Below are 21,172 nucleotides of genomic sequence, written 5' to 3' on the forward strand. Positions count from 1 at the left end.
TGTTCTAATTTGGTAGGAGTGTACACATCTTTCAGAAGTAATACAACATAACTACATGCATTTACACTTACATCTGATTTTTAGCCGCTTGTCTCTGAGCTTTCCGTTCTTTCCTTTTTTGATCTGGTGGCTTAGCAAAAACAATTTCAATGTTTTCTCCCTCTAAATCTTTGCCATTCATTTCTTCCATTGCCTGAAGAAATTAACCAGACTTTAAATATACTTCCAAGCGTATCTGAAGTTATTAATTTTATTCTATCTTTTAGAATATGCATTTTTCAATTTGTTATCCAGAGCTAAAATAACAATATAAAGCTAAAAATCAAAAATTTAAACAACCAGACAGCATAGCATCATGGGTTCCAGTTATGCATTTCTTCTGAACTTGGCTCTCAAACCCAGGACTTCGTTTATCAGTTTAGAAATCTTCCCCTCAAAACTGGAAACAGGCTTCAGTCTTTGCAAGCTGTTACAATTAATGAAGTGACAGAATTGTCCTCTGAAGTGCACATTTTGTAACCCATGAATAAATTCCTAATGTCAGCACACATGCAAACAGTACTAAAGCTAGAGCTCAATAAATTCTTCTATTCGTTCATTTTACTTGTAATAAATATCACTTTCTTTTTCAACCAGAAGCCAAAAATTAAAAGAGTCATTCTGATCACAAGGAAAAAGCAAATAAACAAAACACAAAAACCTCCAGCTCCCCGCCAAATCCACACCTCCTCCCCCCCAACCCTCTCCTCACAACAAATGCAAAACAAACAGCAAACCATCAACTCCTCTCCTACCCTCCCTTCCATGTACAATTCCCATGGGCCACAATTATTGCTACAAGTTAATTTTGAGCAGAGGAATCCTAAAGATTCTACCACTTTTAGGGACTCTACATAGCTAAATCTTGACAGGATATATATCTTACTAAGACTCTTTCCATCATCTTCCTAAGCATCTGCTTTAAGGCATATGGATATTTAAGAAAAACTGAATCCCCCTGTATCCTGCATCCGCCCACAGAACATAAAAAAAAATGGATACACTACAGGCAGGAGGGGAATTACACTTTCCCTTCCTAACAAGAGATGACATCAAGACCGGGCTAGCAAAATCCAGGAATGACAATTACTAAATTGTCCAGCACCCCTCAAAACAAACCAAACCAAACCAAAACAAAAAAAAAAACCAAACAAAAAAACCAAACCAAACCAAAACAAAGTGTTTATTCCTGGAAAAATAAATAAAAACATTACCTAAGATTTTATCACCTGCCCTAGAGAAACTGCTTTAGATTTCTACCAATAATTTGGTGAGAAGAGTCATTCAACTTCTGGCAGTTGAGTTTCAAATGGTAACAACATGATTATCTTAAAAGCTCATCAGAAGAATTACTTAGGATAGGTGTATTTAAGATCCACTTTTCAAGCTAGAATTGCATCATCCTAGGAGACACCCAGAGAGGACAAAGTTATCAGTGATAATGTGTTACCATTTCTCCAGACAAAGCTTTTTCTCAAGTTAGAAGAGGCATACAGCTTCTAACAACACTACTTACAACACACACACACAGTTACAGTCCTCTTCACTTACCTTTACAGCACCATCCCGTTCATCAAAATGAATGAAAGCATAGTCTTTTAGCTTCTTCACTCGTTCTAGCTTTCCAAATTGACTGAAGGCCTTTTCTAGAATCTCCTCTGTTACAGTATTGGCAAGATTGCGTACAAACAAAACTTTCACCTAAGGGGGATTAAAAAAAAGGACTTAGGAGTATGATCTAATTTCAAAATTAGAAAATGAAAAAAAATGAAGCTTTGCAAGTTACTGCTATTGGCAGTACTGAAAACATCATTACATTTTCTGCACAGCATTTTATATACGTGTATATGAATATGTACATTTAAATAGTCATACAGCATGAGTTAGCACCAAAATTCCCTGACAGAAATTTTCAATCTGTTATCAAACATAATTACGTAGGTATTAGCATCCTAAAAGCCCATCCAATTTGTGTTAGTGTTTAAAAGGATCCTAGCAGCAGTAATCTTCAACCCAGAACACCATCAAACTTGAAAGAAGGTAACCAGAATTGGTTACACACAAAACAATTAACTTATCAAAACATTTAATTGTTTAGACAGGTTTTTGCTCAGTTATTTGCAGAACAGTCATCACTGGAATATCTAGGTCAGAGGTGACAGGCCTGCAGCTTTCAAGCTGCTTAACTTGTGGTTCCTACATTATAGCTACACCAAACATCTAATGTCAGGACTGTGCTTGCCTGAGGGGCACTCAGTGACCTGAAGCTAAAAGACAGAAGTGCAGACAGAGGAGGATACTAAGGCTGACACTGGCCAGTCACCCTTCAACTTTATCAAAAGTCAAACTGTGCTATTCCCTTGAGGAAGAGTCACCTCCAAGTAACTCTGGAAGTTTATTCCCTCCCCTGGCTTGCTAAAGCACGCAATACGGCTCCTAAGCTACACAAAGACTCTTTCGCAGCTTCTAAAATCAGAAAGGCAGGTAATCATCCAACTGTTGATATATGCCCTATTAACTGCCTGACATGGCTAAATCATCAATATAGAGTTTCATCAATCACCAACTGCATAGGATAAAGGAAAATTTAGAGCAGTCTGACAAAGGCTTAAACTAAACCCTTATTTAACATAGCAGACAACATACACTGGAAACCAGCAATCACCTATTAGTGACTCAACAGTATTGAAAGATTCATCCTTGTGTCCATGCTGAGGCTGCACTCAGTGACTGGACATGAGCATGTTTACCTGATGTCATCCATGTGTTCTCACAATTTACAAGACTCTTCAACTTGTTGAGAAGAGCTCCTTCCACATGCTGGCATCATGCTCTGACAGTTTAATCACCTCCTACTGCCAAGGAATGCTCACAGTCTTACCTGCCTACAAAGCAGCTGCCAGTCAGCTGCAAGACCTGCCGCTTCTGCTTATACCCCTCTGCTCCTACCGGTTTCAAATTAGCTGATGACATCAAGTGAACACTGCACATGGCAGCACTGACTCTCGACCCTGAAGGTCAACACAAATAACACAAGGTGTGAAAGGACCAAGGAAAGTATGCTTCCATTTCTGAAGCAGAGCTGTACTCTACTCCCACCACATACAGGAATTCAATAAACTCAAGACACCCTTTTTCAAAGAACTGCTATGTAATTAAGTAAAAAAAAAAAAAACAGGACAGACTTCCATAAATCTGTCTCACTCACTAGCTGAACTAGGATGGGATGCAGAATTTGGAAGAAGGGATACTACAGACTGTGAATCTAACCCAGTGTACCAATTCTAGACTTTGGCAATAGTTACGCCTGCTGATTCTCAGGAGATCATAAGTCATAGCCAACTCCACAAGGAAAGCTGTTTCCTATTATGTATTAAGCTTCTCCTACATGTCTTGATGGTAAGAGCAACCTTTATTTATTGTAACCCATATGTAATAACCATTTTTAGTAAAATACCCTAACTGCTACCTTGACCTTATTCCATGGAAATGAATTACAGGAAGTTTTGTGATGTAATCAATGGGTCTGAAACCAGTAAGTTTTAAACAAACATTCCATATTCTTGTTCTTTAGAAAAGGATGAAAACTAGAACCTCACAAGGAACCTAAGTAGCCTAATAAATCCATGATGACTGAAAAAACTAGACAGAACAACCACTATTTTTAACAAGATGAACTAACATAGTGTTTTTAAAGAAATAAAAAAGCAACTAATTTAAATTTTCGCACTGCAGACAAATCCATTAATCTCTAACAGCTGAAATTTTTTAACACCTTTGCTCATGTTATGAGTCAGATGATGTAAAAGCTATTAAGCAGGTTAAAGCATAGGTTGAGAGAAGATGAACCCATTTTTACTTCACTTAAACTAGCTACAAAAGGAGGGAAGGAAAAAAACGTCCTCTTCATTAAAGCTCACAGATTATTACCCCAAGAATGCATGAATACTCCTAACAAGCAATATACCCAGCACCAGCATTTTGTTTTAAAGGCAGAACTCACATTTAAAAAACTGTTTAAGATTAGACTCCCAAAACTTCTGGGATCTGCTCCTTTTCCTCCTCTTACCTACAGCACAAACACTTCAGGCCACATTCTCCAAGGGTTACTAGCCCTGTCTCTTGTCCTGTAATCTGCCAGACAGCCACAAGCATAAGACTTTATTTAGCTGCTTAACCTGCCACTCCAGAACGTCCTCTGCAGCCTCAGCCATCCTACAGAAATCAAGTAAAACATTAATAAATTTAGCTAGACTACAGGTGAAAGAGGAAACAAAATGACACTTAGGAGAAATTAAACTATCAACACAGCTGCTTGTGAAATTGGAAAGTTCACCTTGGACCAGAAGCCAATACCTTAACCAATTATACTCTGATATGTTAGTACAAGCACTAATCTCCTGTAGCACATACACCTAGCTTGAGAATCTAGCTTCATCCCTCATCATGCTTAAGCTACTTCATATTTAAGGTAACAGCCCATTTAAATGATAAGTATTTACCCATACAGGACTCTCCACAACATTTTATCAGAAGGACAAAGGAAAAAAGACTCGCATAGACATTTCAGAAATTTAAATTAGTAGGTGTCTGTGTAACGATGAAATGACACGCCGCTTCTGCAAGATTTGGAACACTGTTCACCTTCTGACTACATATGTGAATTTGTATTCCTTACAGCTTGCTCTTACGGACTTGCTCTTCTAGCAATTTTGACAAGAAAACTGATGATCAGATGATTATTCTGATAAAAACAACCTACTCTTCCTAGTCACAGTTTCCTCCAGAGCCTTCTTCCATAGCAATGTGCAGGATGACACGGGTCAATAGCTTTCCCTTTGCTCTGGATTGACAGTAGTAAGAAGCAATGACACCAACCTGCAGCTCACAACCAGGAGATTACTGACTGCAACAGCAGCTCCGCTGCTCTTTCTCTTAGGAGAAAGACAGTAATAACAGAAAGTAAACCTTACACTTAGAAAAGTGCCAGGTAAAGTCCGTTTCCCCACAAGTACAGTAGGTGGCCAAGAAAGACTGGAGTGGAGACTTTCCTTGTTGCAAGAATAAACTAAGGGACACAGCCAATGAGGAAGGTCAGACACCAACGATCATCTCAGTTTCTGTCTTCAGACACAAGCCCGATGTTCCCTACTTTCTCAGTATTCTTATTCATAGAGCCTTGCTTTTCCATACATCTTCAACCCAAGCTCCATGTCCTATCTTTGGCATGGGGCACAAAGTATGCAAGTTGATTTTCTCCATGTTTTTTACATTTCTTCCCTTCATTTCCATGTTTCTTCTCTTTTCATGTCCCATTTCAAATACAAAACAATACAAGGTATTAACACATTCAAAAAACTGTACAATAAATAGGGCAAACCACAATCAAGCTTTCATTTCTTTAGCTTTTCACTCTGTACATCTGTAAACTTACTTAGGAGAAATGCTTGATTATGTCCCCTGTCATTCCCTTTCCATCTATTCTATCAGCAGAAATTCCTGCTCATTATTTCAACAGTTTGGTGGATTACGTCTCTTCTCTTTTGAGCCAAGAAACTGAACATACAGGCTGCCATATTTAGGAAGTGCCACCTTCCACAAATTTGACCTGCAAGACTCCTTCCCCGCTGCTGACAGTCTATCGTGCTGGGCAAGAAAAATAAAGTCTGCAGACACGATAGTCCAAAAGCTTCTGTAATACCTGTATTACAAAAGCAGCTTTTTCCCTAAAATGAGCCCCCACCCCAACCCTTTTCCCTTATGGCTCACCAAAGAGGAGATCCCAGCCAAGCTATCTTACTAGGTCCATCAAAGTAGGACTCCAGCAAGTGACGTGTCTCAGATGAGAGTAAAAGCACAGACGAAAAGCAAGCAAAGAGAAAGAGATAAGGATATGGGCTAGCTAGTTTCCATTAAACAACTCAGCTACACAACACAACTGAAAAAGACAAAGTTGGGCAATATCTGATGGGGAAAAAAAAAATCAGGTAGTTTGTTTCTGGCAAGATACCACACACATACATAAAACAACTGCTACAACATACTTCAAAATGTTTACAGTCCAGACTTCAGTTTCACCTCAATATTCAAAGTCCAAAATATCGCCAGTCTAGGTATTTAAAGGAATTAACTCACCCAAACTAAAAACACCTACAGAGTTCCAAATACAAGCCAATTGCCTAACTTCTCAGAATTAACTGCTAATGGCAACTTTGAAAATACATTTGAACACCGACATGTTCTAATGCTGAAGTGATCAAATTCCAGGTTTAAAAAGAATTAAGATTTGTTCTGCGATGATATCTCGATTTCTGCCCTTCCAAATACTAGGGTACAAAATCATTTTAACTCTAGGAGTCACCACCATCACTTCCAGGTAAAAAATTAACTACATCATCCTATGTGTCATTTTGGCAAGAATTACATTCACTATTCAGCCTTGGGAACACAAAATAATGAAAGGCCATATAGACTTTTTAAATCCACGTAATTTCTAGAGTATATTCATTTTTTATTATCTCACCTACAATATTTCTGTCAAGAAGGCCGAAGGTTGTTAATCTTAGGCTAATGCCAGGAAATACCTTATTTGGAACGCAGCACTTTAAATGTACTATGGTCCCCTTACAGCTTTATTACCTTTGCCATGACTTCAGGATCTGGATCTTCTATAGGGTCAGCCCATTCCACTGTAACAACATTTCCCCAGACTTTCACTTTGCCGCTCATTAACCTACGTCTGGCCTGAGCAGCAGTTTTGTGATCTTCATATTCAAGAAAGCAGAAACCCCGGTTCTTCTTCTTGTCATCAGGCTGATGATACAATATGACATCTGTAAGACCCTCTGAAATGAAATAAAATATTTATTTGTTATGCTTTCAGTCCATTGATTTGATTTCTGAAGTATGGGTTGTCTTTGTAGCTGTGGAAGAACACCCTTTCTCTAACTGAATGGAGGAGAGTTGGGGGCAGCCAGAAGTTTTGCTTTGTCAATTCTCCTCTTAAACCCCTAAGTTGCAACACTTATCAGTGTGTGTTTTTTCCATGCATGTCTAAAACAAGAGATAAAAGTTGCATGACTTCAATACCTAAAAAGTTTATTGCTCCAAAGAACCTGAAGTCTATCATTCAGTAACAGAGAAAGTCATCAACCATTACCTTTGCAAGTTCATATGTTATCAAAAAGAGATCCTTAAATTTTAAGAATTCTAAAGCACAGAACCAGTTACATTCTTCAACTTGCTTCAGTTTTGCCTTGAGAAGTTTTAAAACATCCATTAGTACTGAAATTATTAAACTTTTAATTCAAATTTCTTTGAACAGCTTTTTTAAACATTACACACTTTTTCTACAGGTAGAACTTGGAACCACCCATGTAGTCTAATTACAAATATCTCAGCCCTTAGCAAACAAAAGTTTTGAAAAACCCAAACAAACCCCAACACATAAAGCTGAGATAAACGCCGAGTGGTCTTGGTTTGGTTTCATCATCATTCAGCTCTAAGCCAAAAGGTGGTGAAGAGAGCTCACCATGTTTGACACTTCCCAGCTCTACAAAACCTAGTTACTAGCTCACCTGTTACTTTGCTGAATTCTTCAACAATTTGCTCCTTGGTTTTACTCTTAGGAATAGAGCCAACAAAAAGCCTATTATTGGCAACAGAGATGCATACACCAATGTGTTTTCCAGAACGAATTTCATGGTTGTTGTACTGCAAGAAAAAAATTATCGGACAATCATCAGTTACAAACAATTTTCGCTCTCCTTCAACAGCAGCATACCAAATACTTAACTTTGGAAAACCCAGCATAGGGCAATACATTACATTTTTGCAGCTTAACACATTTTTATGATGCATATTCACCTACTCTGAAGTATATCCATGTTTTCTAAGGTATCTCCTTACAAAATTTCAGCCAACAATTATTCTTCCCTTCTTGTTCAAGCCTCTCAATACTTTTTTTTCTTTAGAGACTTTTTCATACAGAACCAAGTCATCAAGGTCAAGGCTTCTCCCTTCACAATCGTGCAGAAAAAAACCCACAAGTTCCTCTATAGGCTTTATCTATAAATTCTTGATTTGTGTGTAATACAAGACATGAGTTGCAATTAACATCAGATTCCCTTCTGAAATTCTACAGCTAACAAAAGAAAGAGAGTCATGATCAGGTCTTCTCCACAAAATGTGCAAGAGCAATTGGCAAATACTTTCCAAAGCATGAAGATTACGCACATGTAAAGAGACGCAACAGCAAGAACAACTTTCTATTGACTTGAAAGGATCGTAAGACTTCTGTTCAAATGCTTCTCCAGTAACATTTAGAAGATACCATGAACAAGTTAGCAGTTTAAGGAGGAAAAAAAAAGTACTACTGTAGACATCTGTTGACAAAACATGCAGACACAGACATGCATCATCTAAATAAGCAGCAGGGAGGTAAACTGCTGGTACATCAACCCATTTCCAACTGGAAGCCTTGCAACAGACAGTCCTTCAGCTAAGAAAATTCAACATCTTATTGCCAAGTAGCAGGACAGATTTTTAAAATTCATCTAGCTACATATTCTATGATTTATTTTGTGCTTGGTGGTAAATCTTACTACATAAGCAAGTTATCCTCCACTCCAGCATGCTTTTTGTGCAACAAAATCCAGGAGAAGATGTTTATTTATATTTATCTTGGGCAAACAAAAACTCCATCACCGAAAATTTTCTAAGCTAGGTAACTGCACCAAAAGTGAGCCAAAAGGTTAACTGTACATGTGAAAAGGACCTGGAGTGACATCTTCCCAACAAATTACATCTCAAATCATAGACGACAACAAAAGACTTCTATCTCCGTATCTGTTGCCCATGTGGCAGAGGAATAGTTGATTTTAAATTAGTAAACCGCAGTAGGAGCTGCAGTAGCTGCATAGAAAACTGTATATATATTATCATCGCTAATAGACATAAACATTAATGAAGAGACAGATTATAGTAGCTAAAAAGAAAATCTTTTAAATAAACACTTTTAAAGAAGCTGACAGTTTATTAGTCTGTGAAAGTGATTCTTTATTAACTGAACTGTACACTAGGAAACATTTCCTTACATTAGGAAACTTTTTTTACTGAGAGGGTGGTCAAACACTGGAACAGGCTTCCTAAAGAGGTGGTCAATGTCCCAAAGCTGTCAGTGCCTAAGAGAGGCATCTGGACAATGCCCTTGATGATCAAGATGACAGCAACAATTTTGGTCAGCCATGAAGTGGTCAGGCAGATGGACCAGGTGATGGCTGCAGGTCCCTTCCAAATGAAATATTCTATTCTATATGGATAATAAAAAGTATTATCCAACTGTTCTGCTGAAGTCCAACACCAACGTTTGGCTACACATCTAATCCCAAAAGAACCTCTCATACAACGCAGTATGTTGTATGAGAGTAAAATTAACAAAGTAAAATTAATATGTGCTATGATATTGCAGTTCCACTGACAGTGGTTTCTAGTAGTTTTTTCATCTTACAATGTATTAACTGCTATTTTTCACTGCGTGTTTCCCTTAACACAGAGAAAACAGTCTTCAGTCAGGTGTTCTTGAACATCAAGTTGGTGATTTTTAGGTAAAAAGTTTGCATACCATCTGCAAACTTAGATTAGACATAAAAGGCTCAGATCATGATCTGGGTGAAGTGCCAAAACAGTCAGGCTACCAAATTAACTGTGTCAGCACACTGCTTCCCCCTCCTGTCACCATGGAATCAGTGTCCAAAGTCAGTAGCAGAGATATTGCCACCCTCTAGACAATGTAATAGTTTATTTTTTCTTGCTGACTTCTGTAAGAACTTAGTCACTAACAAGTCAAAGTATGCAGAAGGTCTGTCTTGTCACTTTACTAACTTAAATTTTCACCACCAATTTTAGTTTATTTCCAGGAGCAAATGGCAAGCTGTATCTCTGTGCATAGTCGGCAAACTGCTTAAGTGGCATATCTGAGTAACTCACCTGTACTCCTACTTTGATCAAGCTTACACCTGCTCTAGTCAAAAATACACTGAATGCTTCAATAGTATGTTTTCCTACAAGCTTCGTCTCAAAAATATGTGTTCTGTACATATCTACAGTGACCTTATTCACATAGAAATATTTTGAAAAACTTAACTCTAGCAACTTCTTATGAAATAGGAAGGAGAATTGAACATGTGTGCAAAAGAATACAACTGAAGTTTTAATTCCTAAACAGTATAAAGCAAAGTAAACATGTTACCAGGGGAAAAAATACTGAAAGTATGAAAAAAATCATACTTTGATAGTGAATGCTTGTGTGAACATCTGGGTTGCCATTTCTACTTAACCAGCAAGGGTTAACCACACTGAATTAAGTACTGGTCATAAAAAAAGGAGAGAATTCCCTAAAATGTGTTTGAAACAGTTCTGGCTATGCTTAAGACAAAAATGGAGTGATACTATGGCCTGATACTGAGAAGAATTACAGATATGAACAGTAATTAATTTTAAGTGGCTTAAAAATGCATATACATTAACAAAATCAAGACTTCTACCTTTTAAACCGCAAGACGACTTCTTGTTAACAAACAAAGTAAGTCAACACTAAGCGTATCCCAAAATTTTAGTTGAGCTTTACATTAAGTTGTTACACAGACTGTGGAGATACATACAGCAGCCACACAAACACGTGTTGTATGCAAAATATCTTACACCAACTCCAAGAGCCTGAAGACAGGTCAGTTTACTCTCTGCTGTAGTTTGGGTACTGACAAAAACATAGCTGTCTCTTATTACTCAAAAGCCTATAGGCAATGCAGAGACTTTTAATCTCTTTTTTTCTATACTGTCCTGAAAAAATAAAAGCCTCTTGGAAAAGGATGGGAAATAACACAAGAACCATTATTCTAAAGAGTCCAGAAAGCTGGGAAGTTGTATACACATGAAAAGATTACAGATAGTATCAAAAAGAACACCACCTGTTAAAATAATAGGTTATGAAAATGGCTAGGACCAAGTGCTCAGTGTGTTGAAGAGGTCTTTCAGCAGTCTCTCCCATGCGTGTGTAACTAATACAAGTTATAGACCTACAATTTTCAACTGAGCTCAACAGGCACAAATTGCTAATACTCCTGCAAACCACTTGTAGATAACTTGGGAAACTTATACACCAAACTAGCCAGTCAACTATGGTTGGAACCACTCCAAAAAAACTGAGGCATGGCATGCCACAGGACCCAATTTAAAACTAACTCTAATTTCAAAGAGTTTAGCATAAAGGTTGAGAGACTGCCCCATCAACTGCAACACTTTTCAGCTATTACCCTCAGTGGCTATTTAACCGACAAACAGAACACAGCGTGCTTCTTTCCTGAGTATCAAAGATCAGACATAAAGGGACACCAAATAGGTCCTTTGCTTTATCATTCAGTGGAAGACGGAGGCTAGGATCTGATGTTACTTTCCGGAAAACATGACTTGAATGACTTTTCAGAGCATGCTGCCTTTAAGCAAAATCCAGTTAAATGAAGAAAAATTGTTTTATTCATTTACTAGGTACCTCTGAGAACTTATATGATTTGATTCACCTTTTTGCTAAGTTTTAAGAGTTAACGCTTGAGCTTAACTCATAAGAGTTCACACACTCTCTCAACAGCTAGGTTGACAATGAAAGTACAAAGAGAACAGCAGCGTTATCCTCAGCATATCTGACTACACACTGGAGCAACCAACTGTTCTTACCTAAAAAGCTAAACAGCATACACCAGATTGGTTTTGTACTTCTACTTTTGCAGACATTCGTGTACTTTCTCAAAACAAATTGCCATTTTCAGCTTGATTTGTCTCTACCAACTGCCTTACATGTCAATATAAAAAACCTTAAGTTTAACCTATACCTCACTACAAAACAAGGTAGGTTAACCCTAGTATAGCAATACAGTATCAGTACACTTCAGAATGCATATGGTTAGCACTCTCCAGAGTACTACCTTGGCCATATCAGTGTAGCAGTAACCAGCTCAAAAAATTCAAATTTAACTTAGCCAGGAAAATAAAGGCGCTGTGCCTTTAGGGTAGCGTTTCTCCCCATCCTCTTTTCTAGTGATGGGTACTTCATGCATAAAACCTGAAAAACTTACTAGGAGTATCCCACATCAAACTATTTCCTACCTCTGTGTAAAACAGAGGAAATGCTCCTTGAACTGGCAGGATTTATGATGTTTTCCTGTCCGTTGCAGCAAATAGAACAGATCTTCAATGCCCAAGAGACATTTTCTCCCCATCTGAAGTATCTTATGAAATTCTGTGACTTTGAAGCACTTTTCCAGCATGGGCCCCCTGCTGGTGCAGAAGCACATCAGGAGGCACAGAACCCTGACCAGCACTGCCCTTGTACCACAGCAACCCCAACACCACTGCTCTCCAGAACTCATCCAGATGCAGACAGCTCAGAAGTCACTACTGCCAATACAACTTTGGTTCATAATAAAGGCTCATCTAACTGGACCAAACAGCAGTCCATCAGGTGTTTTTTTTCCCCTGTCCCTAAAGCAGTCAGTAAAAATTTATATGCAATGCAGAAATAAATTCAACACCTAGTGAACATTTTGAAGTAATCTAACAATGGCAGTTTCACCTTAACCACTTAAGCAATAGGACCAGGACTACTGCTTCTAAGCCAGTGTTCTTTGTCAAAAAAAAAAAAAAAATCCAAGAAAACTTACCAGTTTAACAGCTTCCTGAGCTGCCTCTTTAGTACAAAAAGTGACAAAAGCATATCCTCTGTTTAGACCAGTTAGTGGATCCATCATTAAGCGGAGATCCCATATAGGTCCAGCTTTCTCAAATAATGGAACAAGTTCATCTTCAAACAAGTCTCTTGGAATCTTGCCCACAAATATCTACAACAGACATACAAAGCACCATTTATAAAAAGTATTTCCAATGAATAAGTCTACATCTGCATAAACATCTCCTCCTTCTTACCTCTGTACCAACAGAAGGTTGTTGTCCTGAATATACAGACTCTGGAGGAGGTCCACCATACTTCCTCTGTCCAGTAGTCACATCAAGAGTATAGCCGGTTCTCTCCAACAGTGCCTTCAAGTAAGAAACTTAAATTTTTAAAATCACATACAAACTGAGCAAGTTTAGGTGCACTTTGTTCACAGACAGACATGCCTCTAATTCCTTTTAAACTACTGCTTTAAAGCTCCCACAAACAAACCTACTGCTAGTATTTCAACAAGAAACTTGCAAAACAATTAACAGAACTATCAGGTAAAGAAACATTGCTAGAATATTAGAGATTCACATCCAGTTTTCCCAATTCCTTCATTTTCATTAAAAAAAAAAAAAAAAGGGCAAGTAATAGAACAGTGAGCTTCCCTTTAATTAGGAAGATCTTAGTCTGAGCCACTTCTTGTTTTGGCATGTCCAATCCTGCAGACATTTATGCACAAGAGTTCCCTGCACTTAATGAGATTACTCATAAGTGTGAAGTTAAAGAACACATGTTTAAGTGCTTACACCCCTGGAACACAGTCTCCCTCAGGTATCCAACTACTAAAGTGGCAGTACTGCTTCCTTTCTCTTATCATCCCTCCCTTCAAATTCCTTGTGGGCTTATACAGGATCCCAGGACAACTACAACTATCCCTCACTACAACCACTGCATGTAGTTATACATAAAGTCAGATATAGCTATAGACATACTACCAATTTAAAATGTTAGATGAAATTCAGTATGCAAACATATGAGAAACTCCTCTGAAATTAAGTCTTTCTTAATAATTTTGTACAAAGACAAATCAACTCTACACACAAAGAAACTGCATATTAAACAACCAACTATAGTCAAGAATTAGCAATTTCACAACTATAAAATTGCAGTTATTTTAAATGCTATAGCCATCAGCAGTAAAAGCTATGCTACTTGAAGTTATTAACCAAGTCCTCATAACATTACTGTTTTATGTGACAGTGACAAACACTGTACCAGTTTTTTTTTTAGCTTATAATTAATGGCATCCCAGCCTCCAAGTCAACAGAAAAAAAGATTTTCTAATTTTACAGGGTACATAGTTATTTGTAATGATCATTTTATACTTTATACATGAAGTATCAAAGAAGAAAGATTCTCTGGGGTTTTTTTACGACATCACCTAAACAACATACTTAGATGGTTTTCCTTCCCTTAAGCTTTGGTGAAGTTGCTAATCACAGTATTTTAATATAAATCATTATTTGCCTAACTCTTGAGAAAGGAGCCTCTTGCTAGCAGCAGACATGGTCAAAAAAATAATTTATCCCTTATTAAAACAGTTTGGGATACAGTTTATGAGCACAATGATTATGTCATAAGAAGCGGGCTAAATCCTAAATCCATTACAATCTGTTTTTTCAGACACGTGGTATCTCCTCCCTATTGTGGAGTTGCTCTACATCTGAACTAAGGGGGCAGAGTGGAAACAACAACCAAAGAAACCAGAACACAAAAAACCAATCAGCAGTAGCTGAACTTAGGCATTTTGAACTCGAGTAACTATGCTAACAAGCACAAACTTTTAATTGTGAAATAGAGTAACTGTCTCAGTAAGACATACAGCAAACTGTGAAATCTTTTTCACTTTTGTATGTTCAGTTCCAGCAATTAATGTATTAACTTTCTACTTGAAAAGGAAAAAGTGCAAGACAAAATTGCAAGCGACAGCTTTCAACAATGACAAATAATCTGTAATAACCTTTTTAAGAAAAGCACAGTTCCAAAACAATCAAGGTAACTATCACAACAACTCAGAAAAACAAACAACAGGTACACCTTGTAACTTTTATTTTCACAGACATACCTTAATTTTTGCCTCATCTGGTCCTTTGCTAGAATCTGCTACCTTGGTCCCCTGTTTTTCCCTCTGCCTGTATGTCTTCATGACTCCACATAAAAAGGCACTTTTGTTCTGCAAAAGATATAATCTTCAGTTCTGAAAATATGACAAGCCAGAATCTCATTTTACCTTGAACAAATACAGTGTTCATTTCACTTATCACACATGGATCACTGAAGAGACTCAAACAGACCTCTTCCCAGAAAACTAACAGTTTATCCCTCAACAATTATATTGCAAATTGCTTAATGTTACCTGAACGTGTGAGAGATCACTGTCTTTAAACTGTTGAAGCACTGCCAGTGCACCTTCTTCATTGAATTCCTTTAAAGCTTCAATAGCTCTTTCATCTAGATCACTATGTGCAACTAGCCCTAGAGAAGAGAAAAAAATCACTAATTATATTTGGGCAGTAATCTTTGTAAAACCTAATGTAACATCCTTAACACCTTCCAGTGACCTCTAAATGAATTACTGATTAAAGTAAGTTACTATGCCTAAAAAACCACTTAGTTCCTTTGAAGTTAAATATTTAAGGGTATATAATCCTTTAACTAAAACCAAAAAAATAAGATTCAGAATAAAAGTTACTACATTTATGTGTTCATTTGACTTCTGTGAAACCCAGATGTTACAAGGGCCAAGTTTAATTACAATATCCTGAAGCTGAATTCAGAGGAAATTCAGATCAAAACCTATCAAAGCCTGACTTAGCTTGCCTAGCAATGGTACCTTGGTACGCTTTTAGAAGACCACAAACTGCAGCACTATAAATGACCACCACAATCCAAAAATCAAGCTTAAAGATGCTAGCTATTACCACACACGAAAAAGCCAACACCATAACTTCTGCAGCCATGAGCCCAAACACAATGTCAGGAAGTGTAATTTACATGAGAAGATGCATACCAAGGCTTTAGATTCTTATGGTTACCTACAATTACTGCAAAAAATGCACAAAGACCACATCACCTGCTCCTCCTAAAAATCATCTGTTGCCTATTCCAGCTGTTGCTCTGGTCACCTGCATACTTCTTCCCACCCCTCAGCCCAAGCACCCTGGGACTTTCCTCTGAAAGATAATACAACAAATTAAAGTACTGAATGTAAAACATCCAGATTTTGGTAAGACTGCAGTTCCCATACTTTTGGAAACCACAAAAAGTTGCTATTTTAGCCCAAAGACAGCAGAATCCAATAAAATATTTTACGTGAGGTTTTGCAAGTCTTAGATCTTACCTGCAACGTAAATTTCATCTAGTTTTTCAGCAACTTTCTGTGGTAAACCAGCATCAAGCAATGTCTGGAAATGCTCAGAATGGGTAACTGCAGCAGAAGTATCCATGGGCTCTTCAGTACCATTCCCATTAACATGTTCAGTAGCCATGTTTCCAGATATCTGTTCAAATGCAATAAGCATCAAAATTAAGCTAAATATATCTTCAGGTAGAACAATTCAAGTGACAATACATGCAACACACTACTCTGTTCTTTGAAAGTAATGGAAAAAAAAATATAAAAAATAGCAGATCACCGCCCTGATACTTTTTTTAATAGTTTTGCAAGACGCAGGAAATTCCTCAAAAGAAGCACTAACACAAAGGAAAGCCCTAACACCACTGCCTAGGGGGGGTGGGGTAGCTTTCACTGCAGGTTTTACACAACCCAGACAGACACTGACTCACCTCCCCTCTCTCTGTCTCTCTAACACACTCCCTAAGACGCTCTGAACAAGTTAGAAATGGAGCAAAAAGGCAACAGCGGGGGTGGAAGGACAAGCAAACCTGCCACATGCACCGCGATACCGTCACTGACACTCGCTGCCGCCTCCACCGCCCGCTGCAAACTCGCTGCCCCTCAGCGCACGCCGCCTCTCCAGGCCCCGGGCGCGGCCGGGATCCCTTCCCGCCTCCACTTCGGTGCCGGCCGGGCAAGCGAGAGGAACAAAGCGCTCTTCCCAGCCCGCACCCACCCACGGCGGCGGCGGCCATGAGCCTGATGGAAACACGTGCTCCGCGCGTTCAGATGTCCTACAACTTCCTCCAGTGACCGACTTCCCCCCCTCCCCGCCACACTCCCGCGGGAGGAGCGGCTCCCCCCCGCCCCGAGCCCCGGCCATTCCCCACCTCTCACCCTATTCCCGCTGGAGAGGGGGTTGCAACACCCCGGGCCCGATTTCACCACCCAGCCGGGAGCTCGCGGTGCCTCCCGGCCCCGCCGCCGCCCCCCGGCCACACGCCTGTCCGGAACAATGCAAGGCCCCGTTTCCCAGCCAGGAAACACCGCTGCCCATCGCCCACCGCCTCTCGACGTGACCGCGGCCACGCCGAACCCGGGCGGCCCCGCTACCCGCGCACATGCCGGGCACCGAGGACGCGGTTTACCCCCTGCCCCTCACGGGCAATGAATGGAGCGGCGGGGCCGGCGGGACAATAAGGCGGGAGCCACGCGCCCCGCGCCGGCCCGGCTCGGGTGGTGCCCCAGCCGCCGCTGCCGCCAGCCCGGGGCCGGGCGCCGGCCCGGCCGCCCCGAGCCTCGACAGCGGCGGCCACGAAGGCAGCGCCAGCAGCTCCTCCACCCATAGCGCAGCGCCCCGGCCCCACAGCGCTGCAGGGCCCCAGCGTGCGCCTCCCGCCCTCCGCCGCCTCAGCCTGCTCTGCCACCCGGCCCGCTCCCACCCCGCCGGCGCCCGGCCGCCCTGACCTGTGTGTGTCTGCGGGGGGAGAACCGCCGTGTGCGAAGGGTCTCTCGGGGCGCGGGTCGCGGCTCGGCGTGCTGAGGCGCTGCCCCCGTTCCGCGCTCCCGCGGCGGTGTGTCCGGGCAGTGCTGCTGCTGGAGCTGGCGTAAAATGGCGGCCGCTCGAGCGCTCACGCCGCTGCTGCTGCTGCTGCTGGCACCAGCCCCGGCCCCTTCCACTCCGCGCGGGGGGGGGCGGGCGGAGGGCGGGCGGGAGCGAAGCGGGGGGAGAGGGAAGAGAAGAGGAGGAGGAGGAGGAGGAGGCGCCGCCGCGCGCGCTGGCGCAGCCCCAAAACCCGGGGTCTCCCGGGCAGCTTCGCAAGGGTTATATCGCCGAGCCCCGCCCGCGCGCGCGCGCCCGCCCTCCCCTCCGTTCCCCCCACGCGCGCGCTCTCTGCCTTCCATGCGGAGCGGCGCGCGCTGCTCCCTCCCTGCGTTCCTCCCTCCTTCCCTCCCGCGTGAAGCGCTGCCGACGGCAGGCGGCGGCGGGACGAGCCCCGTGCGCGGAGGGCGCGCTCGCCGGCGCCGCCCGCGTGCACCTGTGCGGGCTTGGCGTTGGCGGAGCGGCCGTGGCCGGACCGGGATTGGGATTGGGCGAGCGGCCGTTCCCACGGCGCGCAGGTGGCACAAAAAAGGGGGAAGGGGGGGGGACCGCGGCGGCCGCAGGCGGGGGGGGGGGGGGGGGGGGCAGTCCCGGCCCGCAGCGGGGAGGGGACGGAGGAGACAAAGCCACGCAGACAAAGGGAGGGGAGAAGCCACGCTTTGTGTGGCTGCCGGCCAGGCGAGCCCGGCAGCGCTCAGCGTTCCCGCACTGGAGAGACGGGAGGCGCCTCAGCCCTGCCCAGAGGGGCGCCCCGCGGTCACCAGCCGCCCCTCGGACTGCCCGCCCCGGCAGAACCGCCGGGCCGAGGCAGAGTTTGGCCACGGGGAACGGGAGTTTCCTGCAGGCGCTGCGCGGAGTCGGACGGGGCCCCGGGCGGGGATCGGCCGTGGGAAGGCGCTGGAAGCAGCACGGGCTGGGGCGCCCCGGAACGGGAACGGGCCTTTGCCCCGCAGCCACGCTTGCAGCGCAGCCTCGGTGGCGATTTAACTTTCTCCTGATGGCTCCACTGGAATGTGGGTCTGCCCGCAAAGCGCTGTCAGAGGCGGGTTTCTTGCTGGAGGGATCCTTGTTACACACTTCGGAGTCCCAGTTCTGAGCACGTCGCGCTTGCACACCCCACACGAGAAACATGGAAACCAACCTACTGATCTCTGCCAGATCTGTATGTCCAGATAAAGACAGCAAAACGGAGGCAGGAAGGCACATACAGTATTACTCACTTCCCCAGAGGCAGCTCAGCCACAAGTTGAGCAGCGCCTGCTGCCCCTGAGCCTGGCCGAATACTTCCAGCATATCTCCAGTGCTTTAAAAACACTTGAAACCTGTGCAGTGGAGCAAGCACAGACAATTACAGGGTTAGCTCATTGTCAACAAATGCTCACATGCTGGTGTACAAGTATGTGAAACTTGTATTCGGCGATAGAAGAAGAAAAAAAAAAAAAAAATCTCTTCAGGTATTCGATGCAGTAAGACGTCATTAAAAGCTGGACCACTCCACAGATTTGTTTGAAACAGTAACAAATACAAGGCAGCTATACACTATCAAATAGTCCAGCTAATTTTTAATTCAAAAATTTGATAAAAGGTAATTTTTACTCTAACTTTTCCCCACCTTTAAAAAAACAAAACTTCCTGAAAAAGAATTAGTAAAACAAAAGCAAACTTTTTCTTTTTGTTAAAAAACCTGAGTGGTATTTTAAACATATGCTTTATAAAAATACATACACTTTTTCTCCCTTCAAAAGTTAGTAACTTTCTCTAAGAACATAGCTGGACAGTGAAAGTAATATTCTCAAAAGCAAGTCTGGGGAGCATTTTTCCAAGTTTCCAATTTTTCCAGATTTGGAGCATTTGCACCAAAGCATGTTGTTTTCAGATGTTTGCAGAAGGTGTTTCAGGGTTACATTTGTAGTACAGATGTGGTCCCAAGTATTATCTAAATTTCATAAATGCATTTGTTCTCTGGAACTAATGGAAACAGTGAAAAATCATAGAATTATTAGGGTTGGAAGGCACCTCTGGAGATTATCCAGTCCAACCCCCTGCCAAGGCAGGGTGACCTAGAGCAGGTGACCCAGGAACATATCCAGGTGGGTTTTGAGTGTCTCCAGAGAGGGAGATTCATGACCTCCCTGGGCAGCCTGTTCCAGTACTCTGCCACCCTCAGTGTAAAGAAATTCTTCCTCATGTTGAGGTGGAACTTCTTGTGTTTGATTAAGATTCTCTGTCAGTCGATCTGATTAACTGTAGGTGGCAAACTCCTGAGAAAGGAACTCCTGCTTTCAGGCCCAATTTTGAGGAAAACTTTTTAATGCACTTAACTTTTTCCTCCATAAAACAGAAGCAAAAACAATAAAAAGACTAGGATTAATGCAGTGAACAGATTTGCACCATTATTTAAAATAACAGCTAACCCAGAGTCAGAGTTGCAATTATTTTATCCTTTGAAATTTTACATAGAAAGCAGGAAGCACAGAGTCTGACACGCAGTTCCTCCAAATATAGCTCCATTATTAGCCCTAATATCAAAGCCAAAAGTGGCATGTCCAGGAAAACCCTGAGATTAGTTCAATTGGGTAGAGCATCGTGCTAATGAGACCAAAGTCATGGGCTTAATCTCTGCATGGGCTATTCATTTAAGAGCTGGACTCGGTGATCCTTGTGGGTCCCTTCCAACTCAGAATATTCTGTAATTCTGGGACAAGATCCATGAAATTAGTGGGATTTTTTTTCTTTTTAATCATGTAGAACATTGATTGAAAAAATGCTCTTGCCAAGAACATTTGCAGACACTTACCTGGTGACTTAGACTTACATGAGAAACTTCTCTGCACATGCCTGGAAGTTTTGACAGCTTGTCACAATAATTAAAGTTGTGTTGATTCCTAAATTTTCCTGGTGTATGAAAACCCTGTCTGCTTCTGTTCCAGTTTTAACCATTGTAGAACCACACTGAAGCCCACAGCTGGACTTCAGCACCTCCCAGCACACCCATGGTAAAACCAGTGATTACAACAAGACCAACTACAGAGTAGCAGAGATAAAGCAGTGAAAAATAAATTTAATTTGACTAGAAGACTAAGAGACTATTTTTTGCTTTGGAACTACTTACACACAGTTAAATAATCATATCCTAAACAAAGAATAAAAATCTAGGAAACTCAACAGGAATCTTACCTTCAGTTTCTATGATGCCATGCCTTTCCAAAGTGTGTATTCATTGGAAATACAGGCTTGTCTGTAGAATTCACTGTACTTGAGCTATGAAATGCACCAGCTACAGCACTAGAGGGGTGGATCACTCTGGTCATGCAGCAAATGTCATCGCTCATAATAATGAAACGAGCCCCTTGTGCTGTGTCTGCCACAGCAGAATTCTGAGATGAATGAGCCACTCTTGGGGTTTCTCAGCAATGTGCTT

At 41.7% G+C, this 21,172-nt stretch overlaps 1 protein-coding gene across 5 annotated transcripts in view; it reads right to left on the reverse strand.

Moving 5' to 3' along the window:
• LOC121658823 (synaptotagmin binding cytoplasmic RNA interacting protein) overlaps window positions 1-17,834 on the reverse strand; it is a 26,626-nt gene extending 8,792 nt beyond the window's left edge. For 3 of the 5 annotated variants that reach the window (XM_042016145.1, XM_042016143.1, XM_042016142.1), the window contains exons 1-10: window positions 17,616-17,833; window positions 16,152-16,311; window positions 15,168-15,286; window positions 14,877-14,984; window positions 13,015-13,128; window positions 12,753-12,929; window positions 7,617-7,752; window positions 6,679-6,884; window positions 1,591-1,740; window positions 72-193 (exon numbers count right to left, since the gene is read on the reverse strand). In XM_042016145.1, coding sequence (XP_041872079.1) covers window positions 72-193; window positions 1,591-1,740; window positions 6,679-6,884; window positions 7,617-7,752; window positions 12,753-12,929; window positions 13,015-13,128; window positions 14,877-14,984; window positions 15,168-15,286; window positions 16,152-16,299 — 1,280 coding nt within the window. In that variant the 5' untranslated portion in view covers window positions 16,300-16,311; window positions 17,616-17,833. Of the gene's footprint in view, window positions 1-71; window positions 194-1,590; window positions 1,741-6,678; window positions 6,885-7,616; window positions 7,753-12,752; window positions 12,930-13,014; window positions 13,129-14,876; window positions 14,985-15,167; window positions 15,287-16,151; window positions 16,312-17,615 lie in introns of all 5 variants that reach the window. The other 2 variants (XM_042016144.1, XM_042016141.1) reach the window with 2 other exon arrangements.
• Between the last annotated feature and the right edge of the window lie 3,338 nt (window positions 17,835-21,172).

This window comes from Corvus kubaryi, unplaced genomic scaffold, assembly GCF_017639235.1.
Source record: "Corvus kubaryi isolate FWS band 111438036 unplaced genomic scaffold, C.kubaryi_AGA036_p1.0 split3-73, whole genome shotgun sequence".
NCBI classification, from domain to species: domain Eukaryota; kingdom Metazoa; phylum Chordata; class Aves; order Passeriformes; family Corvidae; genus Corvus; species Corvus kubaryi.